The sequence below is a fragment of the Coenobita brevimanus genome, chromosome 23, assembly GCF_032717465.1.
Source record: "Coenobita brevimanus isolate Jiangsu-jjx chromosome 23, ASM3271746v2, whole genome shotgun sequence".
Taxonomy (NCBI): Eukaryota; Metazoa; Arthropoda; class Malacostraca; order Decapoda; family Coenobitidae; genus Coenobita; species Coenobita brevimanus.
In genome coordinates this window covers 69,917,787-69,945,502 of record NC_136976.1, presented here as the reverse complement: position 1 = coordinate 69,945,502, position 27,716 = coordinate 69,917,787, and the positions used below count along the sequence as shown (strand labels likewise).

Sequence of the window (27,716 nt, the reverse complement as noted above, 5' to 3'; positions counted from 1 at the left end):
CATCACCCTGTTCTTCACCATCAAGCTGTCCTGTCTCTAACTTACACCCACCTCACTCGTGTATCTCTCCCCTCATCACTCCACCGCGTAGTCTTCAGTCTCCCCTCCTCGTTCATCACTCATACAGCAAATTTTGAATGACGTACTGTCCTTATACATTTTTTCTGCGTGCCTGTCCGTGGTTGTGACAGAATGTAACAGAGTAATGGATGTGACTGAACGATGATGCTGGGCAGTGGCGTATACGGACAATTTAAGGGGCTAAAATAACTAAATAAATTGTTATATAAAAACTTACCTAAAACTACTCGAACTATCTGATAACGATTTCGTGAGGACTTTAATCAGTTCGAACACGATGCCTTCTGAAACATAATCACATTCTTTTCTGTGAAAATAATAATAATAATAATAATAATAATAATAATGTTTTAGTTGTTCACGGCTTCCCCAATGACATTACGCGGTTGCCTGAAGCCAGAATTATATATATATATATATATATATATATATATATATATATATATATATATATATATATATATATAGGTGTATGGTATGTAGGAGGACTGCTGGGCCTTGACAGCAGGCTGTGAAGCCTATGCCCAGAGTCGGACACCAAAAAAATAAATAAAAATAAATATATATATATATATATATATATATATATATATATATATATATATATATATATATATGTATATATAAAGACAGAGGCAGAGAGACAAAGATCAGTCAAAGAGGGCACTTTGTAACTGACAGGGCAAAAGGGCAGAGACTAGCCCTTTTCAGTAAAGCCTGTGAACGCGCCTCAGCCCCTGATGCTGTGCACATAAGGAGATGCACTGATTGAATGACACTTTTATAAATAGTCGCCATTCTCTGTTCACTTTAACTAGGCGTAAAGTTAAATAATAATAGTAATAATAATAAGTTTATTCGGTGTGGCTCATTCAGAGTGGCACATTAAACACTGAACAAGTTTTCATAAGTACCAGCCATGCTTTAAATTATCCAAGGATAACCCACTAAGGCCTCTGCGGCGTATTTCCATTTGGGTCCTTTTGGGATCGGGATTTGCTGGGGGCAAAGGGGAGTAGTTATAGTCTTACTTATTCTAAAGGTAATCTTAGCTTAAGTTATATTAATTTGCAAACAAGAATATGATAAATAAAGAATATTAGTTTGTTGGTAACATACTGTACTTAAAATTAACACTGGCTTTGAAGTGTCTAGTAGTACAAAAATACGTCAGCATCTCTACATCTTGAATGCTGAGTTGTAACGAAGTGTCTAATAGTACAAAAATACGTCAACACTCCTACATCTTGAATGCTGAGTTGTAACAAGAAATTAACAGTAGACTATGGTGCTAATCACGAAGAAATGCTATGTAAAGGCTGTAGAGCAGTGGAACTGTCTTGTTCTGCCATTAAGCTACGAGTATAATAGATTGTAGGAGGAAGAAAATGTTCCCAGGATACTACTTTTGTTAACGTTGAATGTTCCGTTTTCTATGACAATTTTGTCTTTAAAGAGAATGTATGTAATGGCCAACTATTCATTTTCCATATTTTACAGTAGGCATGTTTATTTGGAATTTCTGACTTCACATATATTATTTCAGTTTTTATTGTTGTTGATGTTCCTTTTATGTTGTTGTTGTTGCTGTCCCACGATCCACTGAGCTCTATAGTATCAGTGCCCAAAATGCCTCCAACCTCCCGCAGCTCGTTTGTGTTCCTTCACAGATAGGCCTACCTCTCTCCCTGGTTGATAAATTCTTACTTTCCAGATATTAGGCTTTCATATTTATGAGGGTTTGACGTTACATTGTAAGTAGAAATTTATTTAAGTAATGTTAATATCAATAGTTTCCTTGCAAAAATTCGGCCACAAGTGCATGATACAGATGGACCTAATGGTAACTTTAGCAGTACATAAAAATAGTCCGTTGCTACCAATTGCTAGTAAACATTTCTGTATACTTTATTTATTTATTTTTTACCAGACAGGAGGTTGTTAATGTTAACAGAAAAGGTTTATGTATACAGGGCGAAGGGAAGGTCCAGGCTCCAGCAGAGTCAGGGGCTGCCCGAGGTCTGCTGCATTGCAAAACGCGATGGCCATATCAACCATCAGTAGAAAGCGAGAGAGGGCTGCAGGAGAAACAAGTAGCAGGAAGAGTCGACAACCATGATCCTCTCTGTTGACCCAGCATCGGGGGGGGGGGGGGGATCTACAGTAAGTCCTCGTTTTAAGTCCTTCATTTCATACCTATATATATATATATATTTATATATCACCACTACTGTGAGACCACTCTCTTCATCAGTCAGACACTTATCCATTTCACAGCTTCACTCAGACACCACCGTCACCGACACCCAGATACTACCAGCAACTGCCACCAAGATGTAACCATCACAACCACCACCACCACCATCACAACCAACCAGACACCAACACCATCTACACATTACCATCCAAATGCCACTTGCCTCATACCACCATCCAGAGACCACCACCAGTTAGGCACAACCACCAACTATACACCATCATCACCATCAGCCAGAAAACACCATCACCACCACCCATATACAACTACCACCACCACAACCCAGACACCACCACCTCCCAGACACCACCACCATCACCACCACCACCACCACCACTCAGACACTATAGCACCATCCAGACACCACCACCATCACCACCACCACCACCACTCAGACACTAAGCACCATCCAGACACCACCACCTCCCAGACACCACCACCACCCAGACACCACCACCACCATCCAGACATTATGCACCATCCAGACACCACCACCACCATCCAGACACCATCACCATCCAGACACCACCACCACTCAGGCACCACCACCACCACCCAGACGGCACCACCACCACCACCCAGACGGCACCACCACCACCCAGACGCCGCCACTACCATCCAGACACCACCACCACCCAGGCACCACCACCACCCAGACACCACTGCCATCCAGACACCACCACTACCATGCAGACACCACCACCACCACACAGACACCACCACCACCACACAGACACCACCACCACCACACAGACACCACCACCACCACACAGACACCACCACCACCACACAGACACCACCACCACTACACAGACACCATCACCATCAAGACACCACCACCACCCAGACATCACCACCACGCAGACACCACCATCTCCCAGCCACCACCACCACCACCCAGACACCACCACCACCACCCAGCCACCACCACCACCACCCAGACACCACCACCACCACCCAGACACCACCACCACCACCCAGCCACCACCACCACCACCCAGACACCACCACCACCACCCAGACACCACCACCACCACCCAGACACCACCACCACCACCCAGGCACCACCACCACCACCCAGACACCACCATCTCCTAGACACCACCACCACCCAGACACCACCACCACCACCCAGACACCACCACCAACACCCAGACACCACACACTCGCTGGTGCAGTGGTAACGTTCCCGCTTGCCGACTGGTGGACGGGAGTTCGCGCCTCGCTCAGGTTGCGAAAAGTTTCACTGACGAAGTGGGTGGTTACTGTCCCCCTTGAGCAAGGGGACGGGTGTGTGCGTGTGTGAAGGTCACAGCCTTGCCCTTAGATCGGACTATATGAGCTCTCAGCTCCCTTCCGGGAGGGTAAAAGCTAACGATCACGACCATCAAGTGATCCTGACCGAACCGGTGAATTACCAACACCCAGACATCACCACCAACACCCAGACACCACCACCAACACCCAGACACCACCACCAACACCCAGACACCACCACCACCACCACCACCCAGACACCACCACCACCCAGACCCCGCCACTACCAGCTACATATCACCACCACCACCACCCACATATCACCAACACCACCACTTAGACACTACCACCCTCCACCACCACTTAGACACTACCACCCTCCACCACCACCCAGACACTACCACCCTCCACCACCACCCAGACACTAAGCACCACCCAGACACCACCACCACCTAGACACTTTTACCACTCGGATAACACCACTAACCATGAAGACGAGCGCCTTAGTTCGTTTTGAGCTGGGATGTCTGTTTGTACTCTTGCAGCCACAATTGTGGACCACTTTTAATGAATGAGCTGTCACATGAATCCTCTCCACCTGACAGTGTGCCCCCATCAGAGAGGTCAGCACGCTCTGAGCAGTCCTAAGTCACAATAACCAAAAATGTTTTCATTTACAAAAGTATTGTTCATTTGGTTTTGTTTGGTTTATAAAGGCTCCACCATGCTTGCATAAGTTGGCCTCGGTCACCTAATGGCAGCTATCCATGCTGCTCGATCTCTGGCAGCCCAAATATTCAATCTCTTATCCCTGAGGTCACACTCTGTGACCTCGTCCCAGGCCTTTTTCGGTTTGTCTTTCACAACCCCACACCCAATGATCACACTTCTCACATGCTGCACCCAGTAGTCATCCCTCAACCTCTCCACATGCCCAAATCATCTCAATCTACACGTCCTCATCACAACACCAATACACTCCAGTCCCATTCTTCCTCTCAGCTTTTCCATTGTAAACCTAGCCCCCAGGCCTCGCATTCAAGAATGCACTGCACATCCACCTAATCGTTGTCATTTCTGTATGTTTGGTCCTATGAGTATCCTCATCCCTTACTACCCAGATCTCACTACCATACAGCATTACACTCCTAACAGATGCTGCATGCAGAGATCCCTTAGAACAGAGAGAGAGCCCTCTGTATGTCAGGAGAGGCAACAGCTCCCTGAATTTCTTCCAACCATTCCTAACTCTAGCCACAGAGCTAGCTCCAGCCCTACTTCCAGTGCATAACATGTCCTTCAAGTAACATAATTCTTCAACACGTTTAAGAAGAAACTCACCAGCAAGATGAATCTTTTTCATGCCTGACAACCTCCACATGCTTTCTCCAACACACTGCACACATGAAATCAGCATTATCCCTCAGTCAGCCTCTAATACCACTACACGTCTTATGCACTCACTTATCACAAACACTGCACAAGATGGAATCACTTCTCACACCCTTGTGACAAACTGCACAATGCCACTCTCACTCTTCTTTGAGAGAATCGCCACCAACCCTTGTTGCTGTATAGGCATGACACTGATATCACTGGAGAGGATGTTCAAAATGCAGTAATTTATGTCCTCATCACAGTATTTGATACAACCCACTGGACACCATCTAACTGCAAACATAAATACACACCTGTTTTGTAAACTCATTGGGTGAACAGGTGGTAGAGGCAGGCATGAGATAGATAAAGGGGGGTAGGCAGGTAGATAGCTAGGGAGGTAGGCCAGAAGGGAGGGAGGGAGGGAGATAGGAAGGGAGGGAGGTAAGAAGAGGTGTAGGTAGGCAGGTAGGGAGTCAGGTGGGTTGGTAGGGAGGGAAGAAAGGAAAGAAGGAAGGTAGTTAGGCAGGGAGATATGCAGAGAACTATGTAGGGAAGTGGCCAGGGAGGTAGGGATGTGGGTAGGTAGGGAGATGGATAGGGAGGTACATAGGCAAGAGGTAGGGAGTTCAACAGGGAGGTAGGTAGAGATGCAGATATGCAGAGAGGTAGGTAGGTAGGGAGGTCAGCAGTGAGGAAGAAACAGATGCAGGTAGGTAGATAGGTAGATATGTTGGCAGGGTGATATGGTATGTATGAAGGTATGTAGATAGTGTGGTAGGAAAGTGTGAAAAAGCAACAAGAAATGCAAGTTATTCCTTTATATGGTAAATGAATAATTTGCAGCTTAATACCTTCCAGCCAGCAGAGTGGCTGCAAAGCTTGAGATCATCACATACCAGTGGATCCACTGCACATGGCAAAGATTGTTGGAGACTTCATCTTCAGGATGCTAGTGGGGCAATACACAGCTAGTATTTATCTAATTGCCCATCATAATATTCCTTTATTACGCCATCAAGAGCATAGGGGGGCCATTCAGATCAGACATTTCAGGTATGGGCGACCTTCTGCTCACCTGACTGGCGCTTTATGAGCAAAAACACCAGTCATCCTGTGGATTTAAACCCTCATAAACAGAGTCTGGTTGGAGCACCTTAACCCACTAGCCCACCAGGCTTCATTTGTTGTTTAAATGGTTACCTCCATTTAGCTTGTCTTTCAGTGCAGTCATCAGAAGATAGCACTATATTTAATGAGTGGACAGCAGGTCCCTTACATACACCTCACAAATTAATATTTTTGTAGGATTTCTCTCTCTCTCTCTCCTTTTTAATGGTTAACTACAACTGAACTTCTAGTATTACTTTATAAGTGGCTAGGAGAACATGAAAGGCATCTCATGCACAGTTTTTTTTATTACGATAAACCTACTGACAATTACAGCAATGTCTTGAGAAGGAAGTAAAGACTGTACTCTTTAAAAATCTATCAGGTCTATAAGAGTTTGAACATGTTTACATTATTATTACAGTTGTTGAAGAGCTTACATGAATTTAGATTGCACAAGTTGTAATAATCAGCAATAAATTTATATGTATAAAAATCTGAAGATATAATTTATTAATAAAGCTTGCATATGCATGTTTGTATACTTGTTAAAACTGGACAAAATTATGAGTATACAGCTCACATATGGTAACCTATGCCATCACTGCTTAACATGCTCAAGTGCCTATAACTACAACTAAATGTAAAACAGAGCAACCCTATGGATTCCTTATAATTTAAAAGATATTTTTGATAATCCTATGTAAAGAAAAAACAATATTCCAAGAAACAAATAAATTCTGTAATAATCAAATAACAAAACCAATACATGTACTATATATAACATCTGTGGTTCTTATATATATATATATATATACTGTATATATTATATGATATATTAATCCATAGGGCAGAATGTAGGCAGAAGGAATTATATACAACAGCAGATTAGCCAACACCATCAAGCACAGATTATATACATCACATACAATAGAGACAAAAGTGGTTATGCATCAATAAAACTCTTTAAATTCTTACAACTATACACACACACATCTTATGTGGCAATTAGCAAAAACTCTGTAAAACCTAAGACATCATAAAATATTTTGTACTATGGCATAAAATATCAAGATACACTTTCATAGTAATGAGGTCCTTGGTTTATTTCTTGGCAAAGGTATAAAAAAGGTTCATCCTTTCTAATTCAATATGCCCCAAAATGTGCCCTTTTTCTATTGCATTGGCAATCATGTGGTGTTATAAAACAAATGTGTTTAATACAAATGAAAGACAGGTAGTCACTGAAATATACATGATGCCACCATCCCAGTCTTACCGGTACTCTTCTTTGACCTTTGAGAACATGGTGCTCTTATGGTAGGTGAGGTAGATCTTCACTACCTAATAAGCATTAGCTAACAATAGAACTCCAATATTAATAAAAAATAATATACTTCTTGAGTTATTCTTCCTGCTATCTGAACAACTAGCATTTTAATCAATGTCTCTTAGACTAGGCTTGGCAATCTCTTCACAAGGTACAAGTGCCTGTGTTTTCTATGTACAAAACTGGAGCAATGTTAACATTGGCATGAATACTACTGAACTCATGCCACATTCTGTCAGTTACACATTTGTGCAATCCAAGGCCATTTTGTTTCACATTTTGATATCATCAAACATAAACCATAATTTGTTCTTCCTTATGGTTACTGAGAGCTGTCCGGTCTCATTAAACTAAGATATCAATCTCTCATCATTTTGTATATATGGCAACAGTAGCACCAGAAGTGAAGAGAGCTTTTAATATTTTTTAATTAAATATGATCACATATTCTACTGTATAATGTGTACTTTAATGAAGTTAAATTATCTAACTCTAAGTATTTAGAGATCATCTGTTAAAAATATACTTAAAGCACTCTTTTTGGTAGTGGACATTATCTCCCAGGTTAGCAAGTTTTTAATACTGAGAAATGAACATCTAACAGATTTCTAATCACTGTATATTGCGGAAGGTAAAATTATGTAAAACAGAAATGGTGTCTGCACCTGGTGTTAAGAAAAGAATTTTTTTTTTTAATCCATCCGTCCATCATTAATTCAATCCTATGTTGCTCCATGGGCAGCAGAGGAGCCCGGGGTTAGGCAAGTTGGTCCTGACATTTAAGATGAGAGTGACCAGCCTCACTCATCCCTGAGTGGCATTACGTCAGCAATAAACCCCAACCATCCCTTGGATATAAACCTACACAGGCTCAATTCGACTGATGTGCCTTAATTACCCACTGAACAACCAGGCACCATAATCTGGTTATATGGTTACCACCCTGCATATAAAAGTGAAAAAGAAATTGAAATACAGTATGATGTAAATTCTGAAATAAGCAATGAAAGACAAATCAAGTGGGAGTCATAATAAAACATCTGTCCAACTACCTTAATAAAATGAGCATTAAATAGCCTCTGGGTATTCACATGTATTTTCTATCCTTTATTTCTACGTTAGTGATATGCAGCTGAATGAAAGAAAAAATAAAAATATATATATATATTATATATATGTATATGTATTCCTAGACATCACAACACAAAGCTGAACCAGTAATGCCATTAAAAGAGAGAGTGGCAGTGGTGCTGATCTGTAGTCTGATGTACAGTTAATCCCCACTTAAAGTCCAGGATGTGTGTAGGCAAAATGCTAGACACATGGTTCTGGTTAATGACTGAGGGTTCATTATATAAAACATATAATAATAAAAATAATAATATAATTATATTAATTATCCATCCATCCATCATCCAATCCTACGTTGCCCCATGAGGAGCGTAGGAGCCCAGGGCTAGGCAGTTGGTCATAACATTTAAGATGAGAGTGACTAACCTCACTTATCCAATTATGAATTAAAAAGTAAAAGGGTTATTTTGATAACCTTAACTGAAATATTCTTGTTAAAAAGTTAGATCTTTCTTCTGGATGGAGGAATAAAAGAAATGGTTGCTAGCTTGTGATATCCTATTGCTATGACAACAATTAAGAAATGAATGATTATCTGCAAAAAAATTGCATTTGGCAAGGTGTAGCAGCACAAATACAGACATACCGCAAGAGAAATAAGCACATTCTGACCTCATAAGAGTTACAGGAGACTCAATTCTGGGTCATGAGTGAAAGGGTTGTTACTAATGACTGGATCATCAAGCATAGCTTCTTTACAAGGAAATATCTTGCTTTTTATGATGTCCCTTGGGATGCTCCTCTTCATATCCCCTAGGGGGTTAAAACTACTTTATGGTGAACCATGAGTAACTTCAAGTGAAGAAGAGGTGTTACTTTGTCAGCAACTTAATGACCAAACAAGTAAGTGCAACAACTTTAAACAAGGACTAACTGTATACAGCAGTCATGGTGAATGTTGAACAGACACAGCTGTTATCAAAAGCACAGAAAATAGTTGTGCTGTGATTGTCAAAATAACTTTAAGTAGCACAGATATAATGTTATGTTTGCCCTCGACATTTCATGCCATTTTCTTCTGTGATCCCGTACTGATTCACTCTACTCTGCACAAAGTACTGAAAAAATAATAAAGAAGTTCATGAAATTCATTCACTATAAAAAATAAAGTTCATGAAATCCATTTACCACAAAAAAAATCATTTTTTTTTTTCTTGTGAAAGGTCAATACATAATACAGTATAAATATCTGCAGTCCATATAAATAACGATTACTTTTAACTAAACTTTTTGCATGAACCTTACAGGGAGGCCAATTCTGTAAAAGGCCAGCATAATGATCTTATTCCTAGTACTGAATTGTATAAAATGACAGTATACTACTCTGATAAACTATTGCCAAGATGAGTTATACTATAATCTGCTCCATTTCAATAAGGCTGGTAGACTACATTCACCAGTGGAAGGGTCTCGTCAGGGTTGCTCTATATTATACAGCATCAAACTAACCATCGAATTACTGTAAACAGATTTGAGAAAATCCTCTGATGTTAGTCTTTGGAGCTGAAGTGTAACATACAGTAACAATTTCATCATCCAGGCACCATTACAATCAAGGATTGTAAGTTATTAAAGCAGACCTACTGCACATTAAGATGCTTCAGAGAAAATGGCTATGATGCTCTATTACTGAATACTCATAAGCCAAAATTTCACCAGTTTCATTTACATGGAAAGACTTCATTCAATGTATATTTCTGTACTCTAAAGTAGCAAGTTGTTTCTCATATTGAAATCTTTTGAAGATGATTATGAATATTGTCCAAACAGATTACAAACTCCAAATTATATACTTCAAGCTGGTCATGAGAACAAGTGTGTGCCTAAAGGCACATGGGATGCAGTATCACAAGATAGTTCTGTTAATACTCTTGTCCTGAGGATTATCTTTAAAAAATATATTTCTACTTAAATATTGGCAATTGCAGCTGGTTAAATTAGTATGGATGATGAAATTACAACTCTATTCACAGGGCTTACACTTGAGATCCAGTCTGGGATGAGAGAGTTTGCATCTGATGTAACTATCACATAAGGATTACTAAATCAGGATGGTATTCACTGGGTCAGCAGCACTGATACACAGTATATGAGCAAATAAATGTAGTTAAACATTTAAAATTCTTCTGAAAAGTACATGTAGCTAACCTTGTTTCCCATACAAAAATAAAAATGCCTTTAAAATATATAAGTAATGATAAAATGAACTTAAGTATTTTCTGTACATGATGTGCAAGTCATTATCTGGACACATGAAATCAATACAGTAAATAAAATTGTCTTCATACCAATCATATACTGATGAGGTACAACACTCACAGCATGAATTAAGATAAATCTTGCACATCATGGTATCTATGATTAATAAATGTATTTGCAAATGTGTGAGGTACTTCCAGCTGACTGGTCCAGGTAACTGGTCCCATCTGTCTACTAAAAATGTCATGGATTAAAGCAACATGAAAATATATTAAAAATATATAACTGTAATGTCATTTATCATAGAAAATAAACATATGGCAGGAGTCAACAGTTTTCTGTGGTAGGAATTCTATTGGTCATATTAAGAAATAGATCATGGTCATAGCCTGGATTAGGAAATATATTTTCAGTTCTTCATCATCTGACAGATATGTTGCCACAGGTGTCCATGACTAAGTGCCCCAGACATCAGTCTTTTTTTCCCAGGTCTGTATCACTACAGAGAATATCTGATATTAACTTACTGCTGCATCATGAAAACTGAAGAGCTGAGAGAAGACCAGAGAGTGCTTCCTAAATCAGTTTCTAATTATGAATGACTACAGAAGAGAACAAATTTTAGTAAGTACCTAACAGAATAACTTACAAGTATAATTCAATTAATGTCATTTGATATTCAATTAAAAATAATAAATAAAACAAGTAGCAAATATAGTTACATAAATATGTACTGTATTTTGTGTGTGACTGAAGAAATTTATAGGCTGAAGAATGAAAACAGGAAGTACTCTTACTAAGCAATGCAAAATTAGAGTTGACTGTATATTAATAGCCTTTTACTGTAATACACAGTATAAAGCATATTTTGTATGTTAACATTTAATCCAACACTCTCTTGTCTTTCATCAGTCTTCATTGGTAGAGTTGCACAGAGGTATGAGCATCATCATAGAATCATGACTTTTCTTTGTACATTTCAAGTGCTTGCAATGAATGCTCATTAACACTTTACATCTGAAAATTAAATTATACAATAGTTATGATTAGAGGACTTAGAAGCATAGGTGATTCTTTTGCATTCCTCACTGTGAAGGTAAAAGGTATTGCTTTAGTCATTTTATGGATCATAAAATATTAAAATACCTAAATACAGTATTACTTTAGCTTCACCTATGTCTTCTCTCATCCGAGAGTTACTCTGCCTATAGTATAATGACACATACTTAATCCCTTGCCTTAACTTTACACTATATATTACACTGCATATAAAGCAACTGCAACTGTCTCTCGGAATTACCATGACAGTACAGTACATACAAAAAGTTTAGACATTTTCTGATCCTAGTACGAAGGGCAGCTTTGGAAGCATTTATGCTATTTGATGCTGACAGCCTGCCAGTTATCAAGGAAATTATCAGTATCATTTATGAACACCACTGCCAACATCCACCTGATGACATTAACTTCTCATCTACAGTATCAGTTACACTACTGTCATCCAATAATACAAAGCATTATTAACCAGCCATATGACAATACAGTAACCAATTTAATGAATAATGAAACTAACTGCCAAAAAGGACATTACATTTGTATCATCATCCAGGTGTGGCAGTGACAATTGGAGCCAATGGCCCATACAACATTAATTAATTGGCAGGAAAGATATCTGAGCTTGCTTTATGTTAATCGTATTTCACTCAGAATGCTTCATTTCAGAATATTTTCAGAAGTATTTAAGGAAGATGTGATCTTGTGTGAAGCAGTTATCAGTACAGTACAGTAGTAATTAAGCTCTTCAGGTGATAATGCTCCTTGTTTGTAGCAATACATTTTCAAAACCACAAACATCAGACTCAGTGAGTTCATCATGAATGTCCTTTATAGATGGCCACAAAAGCACTTCCATTTCACTCATTATCAACATCCAGTTAATGTTTGGGATAAGCCCAAAGCAAATACCAACTCGTAAAATAATTTTCTTGCTTAATAGTAGGCAGCTAACTTAGCTATGAACCATAGTCCAGCTTACTTCTTGTGACCTGCTTACAAGACAGTTCACTCTCCAAATCGACTGCAGGCCTTTTTCCATTTGCACTGGGTACACCAGAGGTCTCGCTGTTCCATGCCATACACTTTGCGGCACTTGCGACTCTCACCATTCCTCTTCCCTCTTCCAGGTGATGCTTTAGGGGATGAACTCACTCTTATCTTGCTACGTGAAGAACCCTGGGGGGAGGGGGGGAGGAAAAAAGCATAAATATGTACTGTATTTGCAAAATATACTTTGACTGTGAGGCTGAATGATGTATGAATGACTGTGTGGCCCATTCCACTTGGGATGCCGTTTGATAACTGTTTGTTCCTTGTTACCAGATCCTACCTCACCCGACTTTAGGCAGGGAATTAGGGCTGGGATGATGATGATGATGAAACTACTGTAAACCCTCTCTAATTCGAACCCGAATAATTCGGAAATCAGTTAATTCGGATCTTTTTTGACCACCAGACAATTTTAATTCAGATGGAAATTCGAATTAAGTGAGACCAGTCCGAAAATGGTTCCAGTGATAAGTGGAAGTGAACAGTTTTTGTAGTGACAAGTGCAGTAATAAATGTAATTTTTAAGAACTGTACAGTACTTTTGGTACAGTTAAGTGTACTGTACTCTACTACTATGTTGCAAGACTTCATTATCAAGGTTTGACACTTTTATTTTTTGTAATTTGCACTCTTTGAGTATAAAGTAATAATATGCTGTACTGTTCAATGTTTTTGTGAAAAAAGCCATGTTTTAGAGAGCATGGGTGTGATTTGGGGATAGGGGCATGCATTAGCTCCAATAATTCGGATTTTTGGATAATTTCATGTGGGGTTCCCCCCAATTAATCCGAATTATAGAGGGTTTACTGTATTTTTGAAATTATAAAACCTTATAAACTGAGTAGTGTTTCCTCCAACATAAAGCACATTTAGTTACAATACTTACAAAAATATTTTCATAAATTTTCAAATTGTATTAATGTTTTTGCAGGTATAAGTTGATTCTGCTGTAATGCTTAGTAAGGTAGCATGCAGGAAACGTACCATTACTGTATCTACAAAAATAATGGTGCAAGTAAGTTGATTTACAAGAGATAGGAACTATAATATACTAACAACTAAAGCAATTATGTTGTAAAGTACAACTGACATGGATTACGATGGAATGCTGGAAACCAAAACCTACCTTTACTGGGTTAAGGATATGGTGATGCCACTGCACATTCCCCCATCCCTCCTTCAATAGGAGCTTTCATTTCTCTCCTGATTTATCCCCTCAAAGACACCAAGATCAATAATTCTTGCTTAACCCACCCCATGATCATGGGAAACAGGTATACGATATCCATGATAAACCAGTGGGAACCTAACCTACAATATCAGTTTATTGTCATGCACACAAAAAATAACAAAAAAGGATTTTACACTAACAATTCTTCACTGCTGGAACAACTGATATTCACTGATCACTGATGCTTGCCAACTACCAAATACAAAACTTACAAGGTAAGTTGATGTGCGAGGCCAGGAGCTAGAAAGAGTTGTAGGAGTTCCCATCTGCTGCTGCCTGTACCTCGGGTCTGTAGAACAAAAAGTACAGTACTGTACACATGAATGAACAGGATGTGTGTTTCTCTCTCTCTCTCTCTCACACACACACACACACACACACACACACACACACACAGTAGGTAGGGCTCCTATGCACCTAATGGGACAGAAATGGATTAAATATTGGATGGCTGGATACACACACACACACAAACAGTAGCTACAGCTCCTATGCTCGTAATGGGACAGAAATGGATTATATATTGGATGGATGGATAGTGGGTAATTATTGTGCTCCAATCGGATGAAGCCGGTGAAGGTTTATATCCAAGGAGTGGTTGGGGTTGATTGCTTATGTAATGCCACTCAGGGATGAGTGAGGCTGGTCACTCATCTTAAATGTCGGGACCAACTGCCCAGCCCCGGGCTCCTACGCTTCTCATGGGGCAATGTAGGATTGGATGATGGATGGATGGATACACACACACACACACACACACACACACACACACACACACACACACACAGTAGCTAGGACTCCTATGCCCCCAATGGTACAGAAAAGGATTATATATTGTATTGGATGGATGAACACACACACACAAAAGCATACTGTTGCAATGTCACCACACTGCATGCTTTCTATCAACGACAGTACTGTGTTTTATCATATTCTGGACATTAACTTTTATATTTAGTAGTAGTAGTTGTAGCTTTATCATCCCATCTGTCTGGCTGACCAGACCCATCAACTACATGCACACAACTGCCCCTGCAGGGTTGTCCCTTGCAATGAACCCATATTTCCTTATGGCTAACGGCACCTTACTACAGCGAGGCAAAGGGAATAATGCAGGAGTTTGGTTCTTGGATGGACACTGCATTTGCAATTCCATTCAATTTACAGGGGCACTATAGCAGGCTCCATCCCATGAACTGACTTTATGGTAACCACCATGTGTTGTAAATGGTTTCCTGGGTTACAGGAAACCATTAGGCTAGTCAATCAGTGTACAGCCACCTGAAGTGGAAAGCAGAGCAATATAAAGTTACAGGAAGGAATGTGAGAAGTAGGAAGAGAAGAGGGCAGACACTGAAAGAATAAGAAAGGGGAAGGAGAAAGTAGGCAGCACTACATTAAATAAGTGGATGATGATCAGCATCAACTACCACCTATGCTGAGTAGTAAACAGCACCATGTGTATCATGCACACACAGACCCTTGATTTCAGATTTGGTAGTTTTACTTGTTTACAGTAATGGTCATGAAACAGTATTGAGGAAATGACTGACCTTCATGTGGAGGACGAGCCATGTCCATGTGGCTGAGGGTTGGGGGGGAGGACACATGGATGTACTGCGGTGGTGTGGGCTGCACTGGGGCACCACCCACTGGCATCCCAGGGGACTGAGGAACACTGGGAGTGGGTGGAGTTGTAATTATCCTGTGGGTGGTGGGGACAGGTGGAGGTAGAGTGGATGGTGTGGAGGGAGGCTGGACAGGGGCAACCAATGGCTCACATGGGTCTACCCATGTGGCCACATTGACCTCCACCTCTGTCCAGTAGAACTCTTCTTCATGGTCATCATCATCATCACTGTCGCTGTCACTGTGCTCACTGCTCACCTCCTCACGCCTGCCAATTTAAACAATAATATACCTTCCACCCTTGATACTGTATGGTAAGTTACTTTTGTACAACTGCACACTTATAAAAACTCCACAGTACACACACAAACATTTATAAGTTTTCATCTTACTTCAAACATCCTCTGTGCCAAGCATTAGTACTAAAAACTAAACATACTGTACATGTCGGTAGAACATTTCATCCTGCAGTTGTGAATATTTAATACTGATACTTTAATAATTTTTATGATTTGCACTACAAAAAAACAAAACAATAAACAATAAGTTTTCCTGGGGTAACTTACCCTAGATGAGTTGAGCGAATGTGTCTCTCGATCGCGTCACAAGCTGAAGTCATTTCTTGGCAGCCATTCCAGGTGCACTTGAACATGGTGCGTGTCGAACTCTGAGAATAAAGAGGATACTGAAATAACTATTATAATGAACAGTTCATCCAAATTAACATACAAAATACACAGTACTGTATTATACTGTACTTCTCTAACAGTATACAGTTTATAAGTTAGGCCTATACCATATTAGATTATGAGTCTGCAATATATACCAATGTGAGAAATGGACGAATGTTGCATTTATAATTCAGTTTTGCCTCGTCTGCAACATCAGCGAGTGAAACCTTATCATCTTCAGTGTTCATGTTGTACTCCCAACAAACAGTGGAATTCAAACACTCGAGATGAGGCCTACGTTCACAGTGACCCATGCATTATATAAATCCAACATTACTTGGTTTACATGGTAAGCTACAACACTTTACTGTCCTTGCAATGCCTAATAACCATACATCATGATACATTTGCTCCAGTGACGTGCTTGGTTATATACACTGATATTTACTCTAAGTGTATAAATGTTACATAAATCGTCTTTTTTTTTTTTTTTTTTTTTTAAACCCTCCTAGTGAACTAACAAGTTGAGTGGTTCATGATTATTACGCGTCCCCGCCCGAGGGGCTCGAGGACGGGTATTGTTTCACTCGGTTTGTTTGTTTATCTGTCTGTCTAATAACAACTTTACATGAAAACTACTTGTGTGACTGACTAAAATTGCAGGGGTGATGGGCTATGACCTTCTCACCACCTGATTACATTTTGGGCCAAGGCCCAGGCAGTAGACCCAGAAAATGTAGTTTTTCTTTTCGACATAACTTTTCAAACTCGTCATATCGAAATGAAACCAAAACCTAAATGTGCATCTTTCAAATCTGCATCCTATAACATGCCTCATTACATCTGGGGGAGCACCCCCCAGTTAGCAGTAGGGGGGGGGCAGTGTCAGGTACACTAAGCCGGGCCTAAAATTTCAAATGGGCATAAAATAAATTTTCAACCGATTTACTCCAAATCTGATATGACATTTTTGACGATATCCTGTTGTGGTTATACGTCAGCACTAAAATGACTGCCGGGGACGAGTTTGCTGTGCCTTGGCACCGCCTCTTGTTTTCTTCATACTGTATTCTTATTTTTATTCCTGCACAATTCAATAAACAACCTATATATCTGAATGCAAAAACAGCTGCTTTTATTTGGTATGACACAGGGGTGGAGTGTGGATCTGAAAAGGTAAGTACACATGGATTACCGGTACACAAAGATGGGGTGAGTTGGTTGACCTAGGTGTACAGGAGGAATACCCGACGATTAACGCTTTCCTCGTTATTGGTTCTCCTCCCTCAGATCATCACCTTTACTTCATATGCTTAATACTGTACCAAAACTTATTTTCTACTTGTCGTGCGAGGTTAACGAAAGCGAGGAGTGTTTATTGGTTTTCTCCTTTCATACAGTACAGTACTGTTTATAACTGTATTTTCTGTGCATTCTGCTGAGATCTTTGAATATGGGTCATTGTTTATCATGACCAAACTATTGTCCATCTATTGCCAGACGTCTTAATCCCACAAGGGGTGGTCATAAACAAATCGTGTCCATGTCGCCTTGTCCCTTGCCATTTCACTGTCCACCCCCAGCCCCACTCTCTCATATACGTTTCCACTCCATCCCCATATCTAATCCTCGGCCTCCCCCTCCCTCTCGTCCCCCTTCACCTCACATACACTCTTCTTGCTAGCTCTCACCCTCCATTCGCTCCACATGGCCAAACCACCTCAGTGTATTTCTCCTAACGCTATCACATCCACATCCACACGGCAACGCTCCTTCACTTCCTCATTTGTCAGTCTCTCTCTTCAAGTACAGTAACTCCACATGCTCCTCTCAAATAACTTATTTTCACTGCCCTCAATCTTGATTTGTGTCCCTCCAACAAGGTCCAAGCTTCACTTCCATACGTTAGAATTGGCATCACAATACTGTCATGTAAATTTTTTTTTTTTTTTCCTCCATGCTCACTTCTCTATTTCTTATCGCTGCTTTCAAAGAACCAGCCATCTTTCTTCTTTGTTGCACCCTTTCAAGCACGTTATCCTCCAAACTTCCACCCTTAACCATCACACTGCCCAAGTACTGTGCTAAATTTATACAACATGGGCGTCAAAGGCGCGCGCACGTACAGACTGCATACACAGTACAGCTCTGGTTCCTATGAATGACTGTCAACTGAATACAATCGTCTGGCAGTGGCGGGAATAAATACTAATGCTGTCCCGACCATGAGGCTTAATGATGATTATTAACGTTCTCAAGCATCTGTGAATCACCCAGTTGAATAAAATCGTCTGGGAGAATCAGAATACTCGGTTATTCCGACCACGTGTGGACTGAAAGCAACCAATGGCACTGGCGAGGACGAGGATCAACGGAAAGGTCATGACAAGAGGAAGGAGAAAACCGTAGTTTCTCTAAGACGATGGAGTAAGCAATACCCTCCGTGGGTGAAGGGACGTATTATTTTGACAGCTTCAATGTAAGGAACTCATCGAAAAGCTGACCACCAACTTCAGCATATTTAAACCAATCTGTATTAGATCCTACACACGTTTCTATGAAAAACATATGTAATGTCATCTTAAGCTTAACAATCTAATTTAAACATTTACACTAAGAGACTAATGATGCAGCAAATCTTTAATGTTTAATAATTTCATTTGCAGCAACGTTTATGTATGCGTGAATGTATTAAGATAGATAAAAATTATATGTATTACGAGGTATTAAGAATGTGTCAGTTAATTTATTGCGGGCAGAATGTGTTAAAAATGCATTAAGAAGCGAGTCCCTTGTCTGGGAGGATAGACGAGGCTGGCAGCGAGGCGCCTCCTTCCCTTGTCGCCAGGCTCGCGTCAGGCTGGAGGCTGAACAAAGAAGCTGCCCCAACGCATGCGTCGCCAGAGGGGAACGCCGCACCCTCTAAAACCACGGTTGCCTATTTCAGATTGGGTAAATTGCAGGGATTCCGAAATTCAGCCTTTTCATATCGAATAGTCAATACTGCTACAGCGCCACAGGCAGCACCTGGACATTACTCGTTCTAAGCAGCTATCAACAACAATCAATGTAACACAGCAATATAAAGCACAACAAAGTCCCTCTGATAAACATGTCACATGCACTCAACTTAAAATTCTTACGTGCAGTTCCTCAACATAGTTTCTCGTTTTCTAGGACAAAATCGGGCTAGATGAAAACGGCATCGCGCCTCCCCCTCCACAATGGGTTCAGTTTTAAAGGGGCGCTGGTCCGCTGCATGTAAACAAACGCCACGCCACAGCAACACAACGGCACCACCACAACCACCATCACCATTCTTTCGTATTCTAGGAGCACCTCTCCCACGGCGATGCATATTAAATCTTTTTTGTTCTCTTGTACATTACTGAGGCAACCGATGTCAATGCTGAATACAATATACGGTATAACAAAATCGAGAAGCAATATGCACTACAAATTGGTAAGAAAAAGGTGGCACGAAGCCGACCTTATGAATTTTCTCATACCAGGGGCTATTCCAGGCATGTCTCAATTGCCGGATGAAAAATTATTCAATGCAACTAAGACTAAATTTGTACTCAATGTTCCTCTAATTACTTAGGAGCAACGTACTGATAGTAAAACGCTATAATCGGGATTACTATTTTGAACTTGTTTTTCTGGAAGTGTGTTAGAGCTTATACAAGAATTAGTCACCATGATACGAGTGGCACTGACCTCAGCATGTTTCACCACAAGGGCCTGAATAACTTAGTCTCCAACCTTGCAGATCGATCAACCAGAAAGATTTAAAAAAAAAAAGTATAATCACAATAAGTTTCGTGTGATATGACAGCAGATAAATATGAGAAGGGGAAGGCTTCGTATGGTAGTGACGAATTTGTGAATCGGCCGTAACTAATCGAATGGTAGCCTGGGGCGGAACAGGATGAATGAGTTCTGGGTACAAACTGGAACCTGTTACGGAAAACGCATTTTGAGCTCTTTATTGCCGCTACACATACATACGTATCTATTGTGACTAGGAAATTCTTACACTAAACCTAAAGCTTAAGAAGGCATGATAGGTTCGGGTTTAATTGAGTCATGTCGGCGGCCTCGCTTTGTCAGCCTTAACCTGGCGAGTACTTGGGCGAGCCATATGGATACTGGGCCCGGGAGAAGTTCGGAGAAGTAGGTCGGTTGGCGGCACAGGCTGGGCTGGAGTGATGGTGGTGGTGGTGGTGGCGGGGGAGGACTACCACACACAAAGACTGAGTGCTACTGCGCAGGTGAGGCAGTGGACGCGGGAGGCAGCACGTAAGATCCAGAACACTGCTGCTGGAACCAGTATCGGGCTGGGCGGCAAGGGGGAACCATGACGGGAAGTCATCTAACACGCCATCACTGCCCCACCTAACACTCCACCAGTAAACTCACACAAAAGCTACCTTAAAGTTACCCAAGCGTGTACCTTGCCTCCAGTCATCACCCGAAGTCCCTTGGGGTATACCAACAGTAATGGGACACAGCGATACTTATTGAGGCCAGACAAAGTAGGTCACGCCAAACTACGAGCAGGCGGTCTATGGGGATAACTCTGAACGGCCCAGGCTACTCCCTACTGGACAACGAAGGCACTATGAAGAAATAAAACTAAACACTAAACATAAGGCTAAATTCGCGAAATATTTTCATAAGGGAAAAAAAGAATATTACACATCCTTACTGTACACAAAGACTGAGTACAGGAAAGAGCTTTTTCTAATACAGTATACTACACACCCGCCACTCACGTTCTTCATCATCTCTACTTCTGGGTCACTACCTGGAGTTTAAAAGTAAACACTACTGGAAAGTAAAAGACAAGAAAATAACGAATATATTTACTGTTACCAAAACAAAGAACTACATGGGTATTTGGGTTTTCTTTGTTCATTATCACCACTAGAGCACAATCACGGCGACAGTTCCTAGTCATAGTATACTGGTATGTAACGCCACACAAGTAGTTTCGAAAATAAGGCTCTTTCTCAAAGGTCGCTATTAAACCGTTTCAGGTATAAGACAGGTCGCTGGCATTTTTTTTTTTTTTTTAGTAACGCTGCTAAATCAGTAATGCTGTGTAATAGGTCAAACTAGACCACTACATCAGTACGGTCGCTTGCAAACATTTCCAGAACTAAGACTAAATCAGTAAGACATAGTATGGTTGCTCATAGTTTCAGAAAAACAGGAATAAATCATTAAGGTTACTGATTTCACACACACACACAACCTACGTATATCGATCTCTATCTATCTACCTATCTCTATCTATTATCTATCTACTGTATATCTATCTATATTTATTTATTTATTTATTTATACTACGGACGGTCAGTCTTAAAGTATCACAAATGCGAGTCAGCATCTGTGAGGTGGATGGTAAAGACATAAAAGGCGAGAGTGAGGCACAACAAAGGTCCCCGGAGACGGAAGCGCCGCACTTCCGTTCTGGACAGCCGGGGAAAAAGACCAATGGAAGCCAAATGTCCTGCTAAATCCTCTCCTATTTCCTCATGTCCACGTTAGCAACATCGCTCCTTGGAAGCCTTACAACCTACACAATGTATTTATATGCAGCGCAACAGAAATATGCAAGTATATAACAAAGGGTTATCCGTACAAAAGATATGCAGCATTAGAAATCATGCCTAAAACTGAATACGTACGGTACAAAATCATTAAATCTGGAAGTACAAAACAGTTTTAAAATCCGTACATGAGAAATACGAAAAAAAAAAAGACAAAAAAGCAGTACAATTCTTTTGAAAAACATGACCCGTACATAAGTGCAAGATTATACGTGTTTAGCTGGCAGCCTGTCAATACAACATTCATGGCTTATGCACCAAACCGACAATCTCTCATCCACCAATACTAAAAAGAAATTCTAGTTCTGCGGTAAAATTTCTTCTTTAACATATGGTTAATATACATTCTCTCTCTTGGTCACTCAGCTGAAATATAGATTTGAAACACGGCTTACCGAGTCCGTAGAGTTCCATCACATTCCTATTGGTTCCTACCCTCGTAAGCTGTGATCCTTTCCATACGATGACGAGTCTGATCTATATTTTTTCTTGCTACCACCTGGTGATTATAGTCAGATTAGGCGAGACAGCTGAATACGTCGACTGAAGGCAGCAAGATTTAAAGAAAGTAACTATCGATGGTGTGAAGCCAACGTATTAAAATGGCGGTAACAAAGGATTTGGTTTAAAACTGCTAAGGAAGAAGAGGTGCTACTGTCTCCCATACCAACCAGAATACAACGCTGTGACCTGGTGAGAAAAGAGCAAGAACACAATTGAAAAAATATACGTATAAAAACCGCAACGCAACAAACAACACAGCACAAAACAACAACGCATGAATATAAGAACACAGCACAACACAACAACGCAACAAAGGGGATCAGTTTACCAGTGAATCCGGGACATCATTAACTTTAATTGGCACAAGCACTATTAGTCACGGGAGTTGAGAGGAGGGGGTCTCACATGTCAGTAATTGTCACCACACGTCGCGAATCTTTAACTTGGCGGAGAGTTTCGTCCTTCTACAGCTTAGTTTCGCGTACCACAGCGGCCGAAGACAACATTACGATCATTACATGCTTTCCACTGTGTTTCTTCATTACGAGCATAGCCTAGTGTTTATCTCTTGTTTCAGCTGTCATCAAGAAGGAAAGATAGCAATTTTAGGCCCTTACATCCTTTCCACTGTATTCTTTCATTACGCCCATATCCTAGTTTTTTCCCTTGTTACGGTTCAGTACTCAAGAGGGAAAGATGGCAATTTAATGCCATGTACAAGTGGACAGATTATGGTAAGGAACCCAGAAAGAAATGGTAAAAATAATGAATGACGATACACTTTCCATTAGGTGGCATGTTTATCATTCTTTGTATCTGCAGTAAGGAGTTTCATAGTGCAGTTATTGTTACTGTACTCTATCGTCTTTAGCTTGGGCAAAACTACCGTCTCCACGTTGACTGCTGAGGTGTAACAAGAGATTAAAAAGATATTAACATTGGAATATGGTGCTTGTCATGAAGAAGTGCTCCTGACGTCTTACTATGCCACTGAACTACAGAAGATAAACTGCAAAAGAAACATTTCCGACATGTCAAGGTGGACGAACTCTTGTGAGGAACACAGTGAGAGTAAGGATCAGCATAACGAATGACCTGGTATTCAGGAGAAATAATGAATGATGTGGTTCGTGCTGAAAACCGTACACCGTGATGCAGAGGGAGGGGAGGCGGGTGGCAGGTGGGGATCTCATGGTGATCTGGCCTAGACCAAACTGTCGTGTCACTTCGCATTACAATGACCACTGTTGGAGGCGACTGTGACCAGTTTCGAAATCTAGTTTTACTGCTGCGATTCGCCTTTGGTTAGGTGGTAGTTATTTTTTCCCCTCGTGCATACCTGGCAGCATCCATTCAAATATAATTCGATCTTACAGTATAAAAGCTAGTAAAATGGCTAAACTCGAAACAGATAAATTGTCAGTACACAAAAACAATAATGAGACCTACCAGTATGAAAAAAAAAAAAAAAAACTACAAGATTAGAGCCCATAAGCCTCTCCGCAGCTGGGCTAATCTTGACAACTAATTCATTTTATGCAAATTACACGTTTTTACACCATCCTGACACAATTCGCGATAACGTGAAAAAAAAAAAAAAAAAAAAAACAGTTGGGAAACGCCTGCACTCAAAAGGTCGTCTGAAGATATTTATAATGAACTGTTACGATAGTTTAATAACATTTGCATTTTTTCATTTTACAAACTGATCAATCTCAGGAGGGCGTGACCCGGAGCAAATCAACTGCCCACGTCGAACTCTGCAACTTGCTAAAACAAATAACATAGTCCAAATGTTTATTTATATAACACTATTGCTAATATACTATACATGTCACATCCAGTACTAATCGCTGGACATGCAGTTTTATTCACGTCTACTACACCTTCCTGCTGTATCATCTATCATAATCCATGCAATTTGCCGTAATGTAAACAAAAGGTAAGAACATGCTTTTACTATATCCAATAATATTTTAACAAAGTAATCAAGACATTAACTATGGTATATAAAGCGATTTTATACATTCATACACTCATCTGCTCTATCCACATGCACTATTATAGCAACATATATTTCTCCCCACAAACACATTGTACAGTATACTATATATATATATATATATATATATATATATATATATATATATATATATATATATTATTCTGGTCTATCCATATGCACAATTATAGCAACATATACTTCTCTCTTCCCACACACACTGTGTGCATATATATATATATATATATATATATATATATATATATATGTGTGTGTGTGTGTGTGTGTGTGTGTGTGTGTGTAAACCAAAGTAACATTTCAAGCTCCCGGGTCGTCAACGCCTACGCTACGTTCATCAGTATGATGTCATCCGTTATCTAAGGCACATAAAACACTATTGTGCGAAAGTGATATAATACGATTCCAGGCACGAACCTGACAGTGCTACGACCACCAGTCACCATCACCTCCACGATCACCATACCAACCACACCGCCTCACCGCAAATCTACCACACCATCTCACCACCATACCAACTCTCAATTATACGACCACAAACCACACCACACCGATCAACATCCCAACATAGCACACTGCAGCCCTCTCACCCTAACATGAACCTTCACGTCGACGTCACCATTAGGACTCGCTCTTTACACACCATACCACCATTAAAAATTCATTCTATATAAAATCAACATTTATAATAATGCTATGCTAAATACTTGAGCCTGAACAATATAAAGAGTAATAATGCAGCTACGCATGAATGTTTTAATCGTTAACATTTCGAAAGTTTACAAATGAATGAATGTACGCTATTTCACTACTCACTCCAAGGTTTGCTCCCCCTCCCCCCCTTTTTTTTTATTTCTCTCTTCTTGAATCTTATATACATATCAGAAGAAGTGGGAAATAAGATAATGATAATGAAGATAATAATATAAGGGTGCTGATGGCAACCCGTTCCTAGCTCCTGACAACAGCTCCTACGAATCAACACACACATCACACTTCCGCATTACACTTCCGTATTATATATTTACCGAACCACGTACGTGTTAAAAACGCAAGCGCAGTGCCAAATATGACTCCATGACTGTTGCAAGAAGCCAGGCAAAGCGGGCAGAAGTACGGCCAGTCGTCATCCCACACGACGGCAACGCTGCTTTAGCCTTGAGCCCGCCCACTCTGGAATCTCATTTGCCGAATTTTACTTGTGCATCAACATTCTTTTTGTTCTATTGAATCCCGTGTTCTTAAAGGGGAAAATACGACAGGTACCAGATAAAAGGTTAACCTTGGAACAGAGCCTTAGTTCCTGACAGCTATGTGGCGAATTTTGTACAGTATCAAAGAGTGATTCCCCGGTTTAAATTGTGATGGGAGTTAATAATAGTGGTGTAAGTGGGCGTTGTGGCGAAAACACAGCTACATCACGGCTTATCCAGTGCACAGGCAGCTGGTCCTCTGCCAACCTACGTTCCTGTAAAATATTCCATGATGTAACGCCTTACTTCAAAGATTCGCAAGATTATGGATATTTTAAGTGTTGTATCTCAAATTACCAGTTTTATAATATTAATTAAGTCCTGCTCATATAAACTTTAGAGGCAGTCACTTCGATATCAAACTAATAACGTTAACTTAATCATACAGGCGTCGTAATTCAAGTATCAGAACAAGTGCTGCATTTCACTTCTAACTACGATTATTGGTAGTATTTTCGAATATCAAACTAGATTACGCCACTTATCAAATTTACAAGTAGTGCTTTGCAATGTTAAATTAGTGTTTTATCAGTTTATCAAAAAAAAAAAAGAAAGAAAGGCAGTAATCCCAATAGTCAAGTACTGCATCGCAATTAAACACACGAGAACGAAATACATGTCAGGTACGGAGCTCATTAAAACGAAACGCCATTCGGGTGACGTCAGGAGATCTCTTACCGACGCAGCTGACACGAATTAATCCCCTTCAGTCCGGTGACGATCTTGCTATCTCCGGACGCATTTATCTTATTCTTGTATAGCTTTCGAACGGGTGGTGTTAGATTCAGACTTCAATGACCCCTTCAGTGCTAAGCCTTCCCTAAAAAGAAAGTGGTCTTGAAGTAGGAACTAAAAATATAAGTGTACAGAAGGTTATGAGGGTAAACAGGTGAGTGGCCTTTTCGCCGTGTGTGTGTGTGTGTGTGTGTGTGTGTGTGTGAGAGAGAGAGAGAGAGAGAGAGAGGGCCGGGTGTGTGGCACTGCTCAGGGTACACAGTTACACCTCCCCATCCCCTCCTCCACAACACACGTGACCTTGGAACAGCCGGCCGGCGAGCTGCAAGGGAGGGAGGGGATGAGAAAGGAGAGGGAGGGGGGGGCATAGGGGAGGGAAGGGAAGAGGGAGGGGGCAGAGGGGACGGAAGGGATGAGAGGGAAGAGGAAGGGGGCAGAGGGGAGGGAAGGGATGAGAGAGGAAAGGGAGGGGGCAGAGGGGAGGGAAACCAAGGATAGCGAGGGAATGGAGGAAGGGGTAGCAAGATGAGAAGGGTGTACAGGGGAAGCAGAGGGTGGAAGGAAGAAAAACATGCAAAGAAAGAGAAGTGGGAAGGGAAGGAGAGAGTAAGGGAGGGGAAGAGGGAGGGCAGTGCCACACCCACACCTCACCCCCCCCACCACCACACACTCCACCCCTGCGACAACGAGGATGCCAAACACCACACGTAAACTAACAACAGCTCCCTCATCTAAGTTTTTACTCAACAACACAGATATATATTATTTATTATTGTACCCCCCAAAAAAACCCTGCCATTCCGATATATACAAATTTTGCTGACGATTTTAGATTTCCCCTTCCTTTCTACCATTCGTGTGTTTGTTTACTTCCTGACAACATGCATTTCATTTTACTGCTGTACCCCCTAACCTGTCGTTTCGTATCCTGCCAACAATTTCTGAACGGTTTAAAATTGTATACTATTTGAGATGTTCTCTTTGTTAATACGGACTATCTGCTTACTACCTTGTTTATAAATACAATTACTTATAGGCATTTTGAATTACTGTGCTGATATGGAAGTAAAAACGGTTAAATGCTTCACCAAAACATGCACGCCTCAGCATTTTTTTTTTCCCCCACCCTTTCACTTCGACAGGTCTCCCATAATCAAAATAAAATCGCCTAACAGTAACAACAACACAAATTGTCACCCTAATGATG

The 27,716-nt window shown here is 40.6% G+C and overlaps 1 protein-coding gene across 1 annotated transcript in view; it reads right to left on the bottom strand.

The window, feature by feature from the left end:
* Positions 1–6,381: 6,381 nt before the first annotated feature.
* Glut4EF (Glucose transporter 4 enhancer factor) overlaps positions 6,382–27,716 on the bottom strand; it is a 323,600-nt gene continuing 302,265 nt past the window's right edge. Inside the window, exons 5-8 of the mRNA XM_080267338.1 lie at positions 16,275–16,375; positions 15,633–15,976; positions 14,292–14,368; positions 6,382–12,974 (exon numbers count right to left, since the gene is read on the bottom strand). Of these exons, the coding sequence (XP_080123464.1) occupies positions 12,804–12,974; positions 14,292–14,368; positions 15,633–15,976; positions 16,275–16,375 (693 nt within the window). The 3' untranslated portion in view covers positions 6,382–12,803. The remainder of the gene's footprint in view (positions 12,975–14,291; positions 14,369–15,632; positions 15,977–16,274; positions 16,376–27,716) is intronic.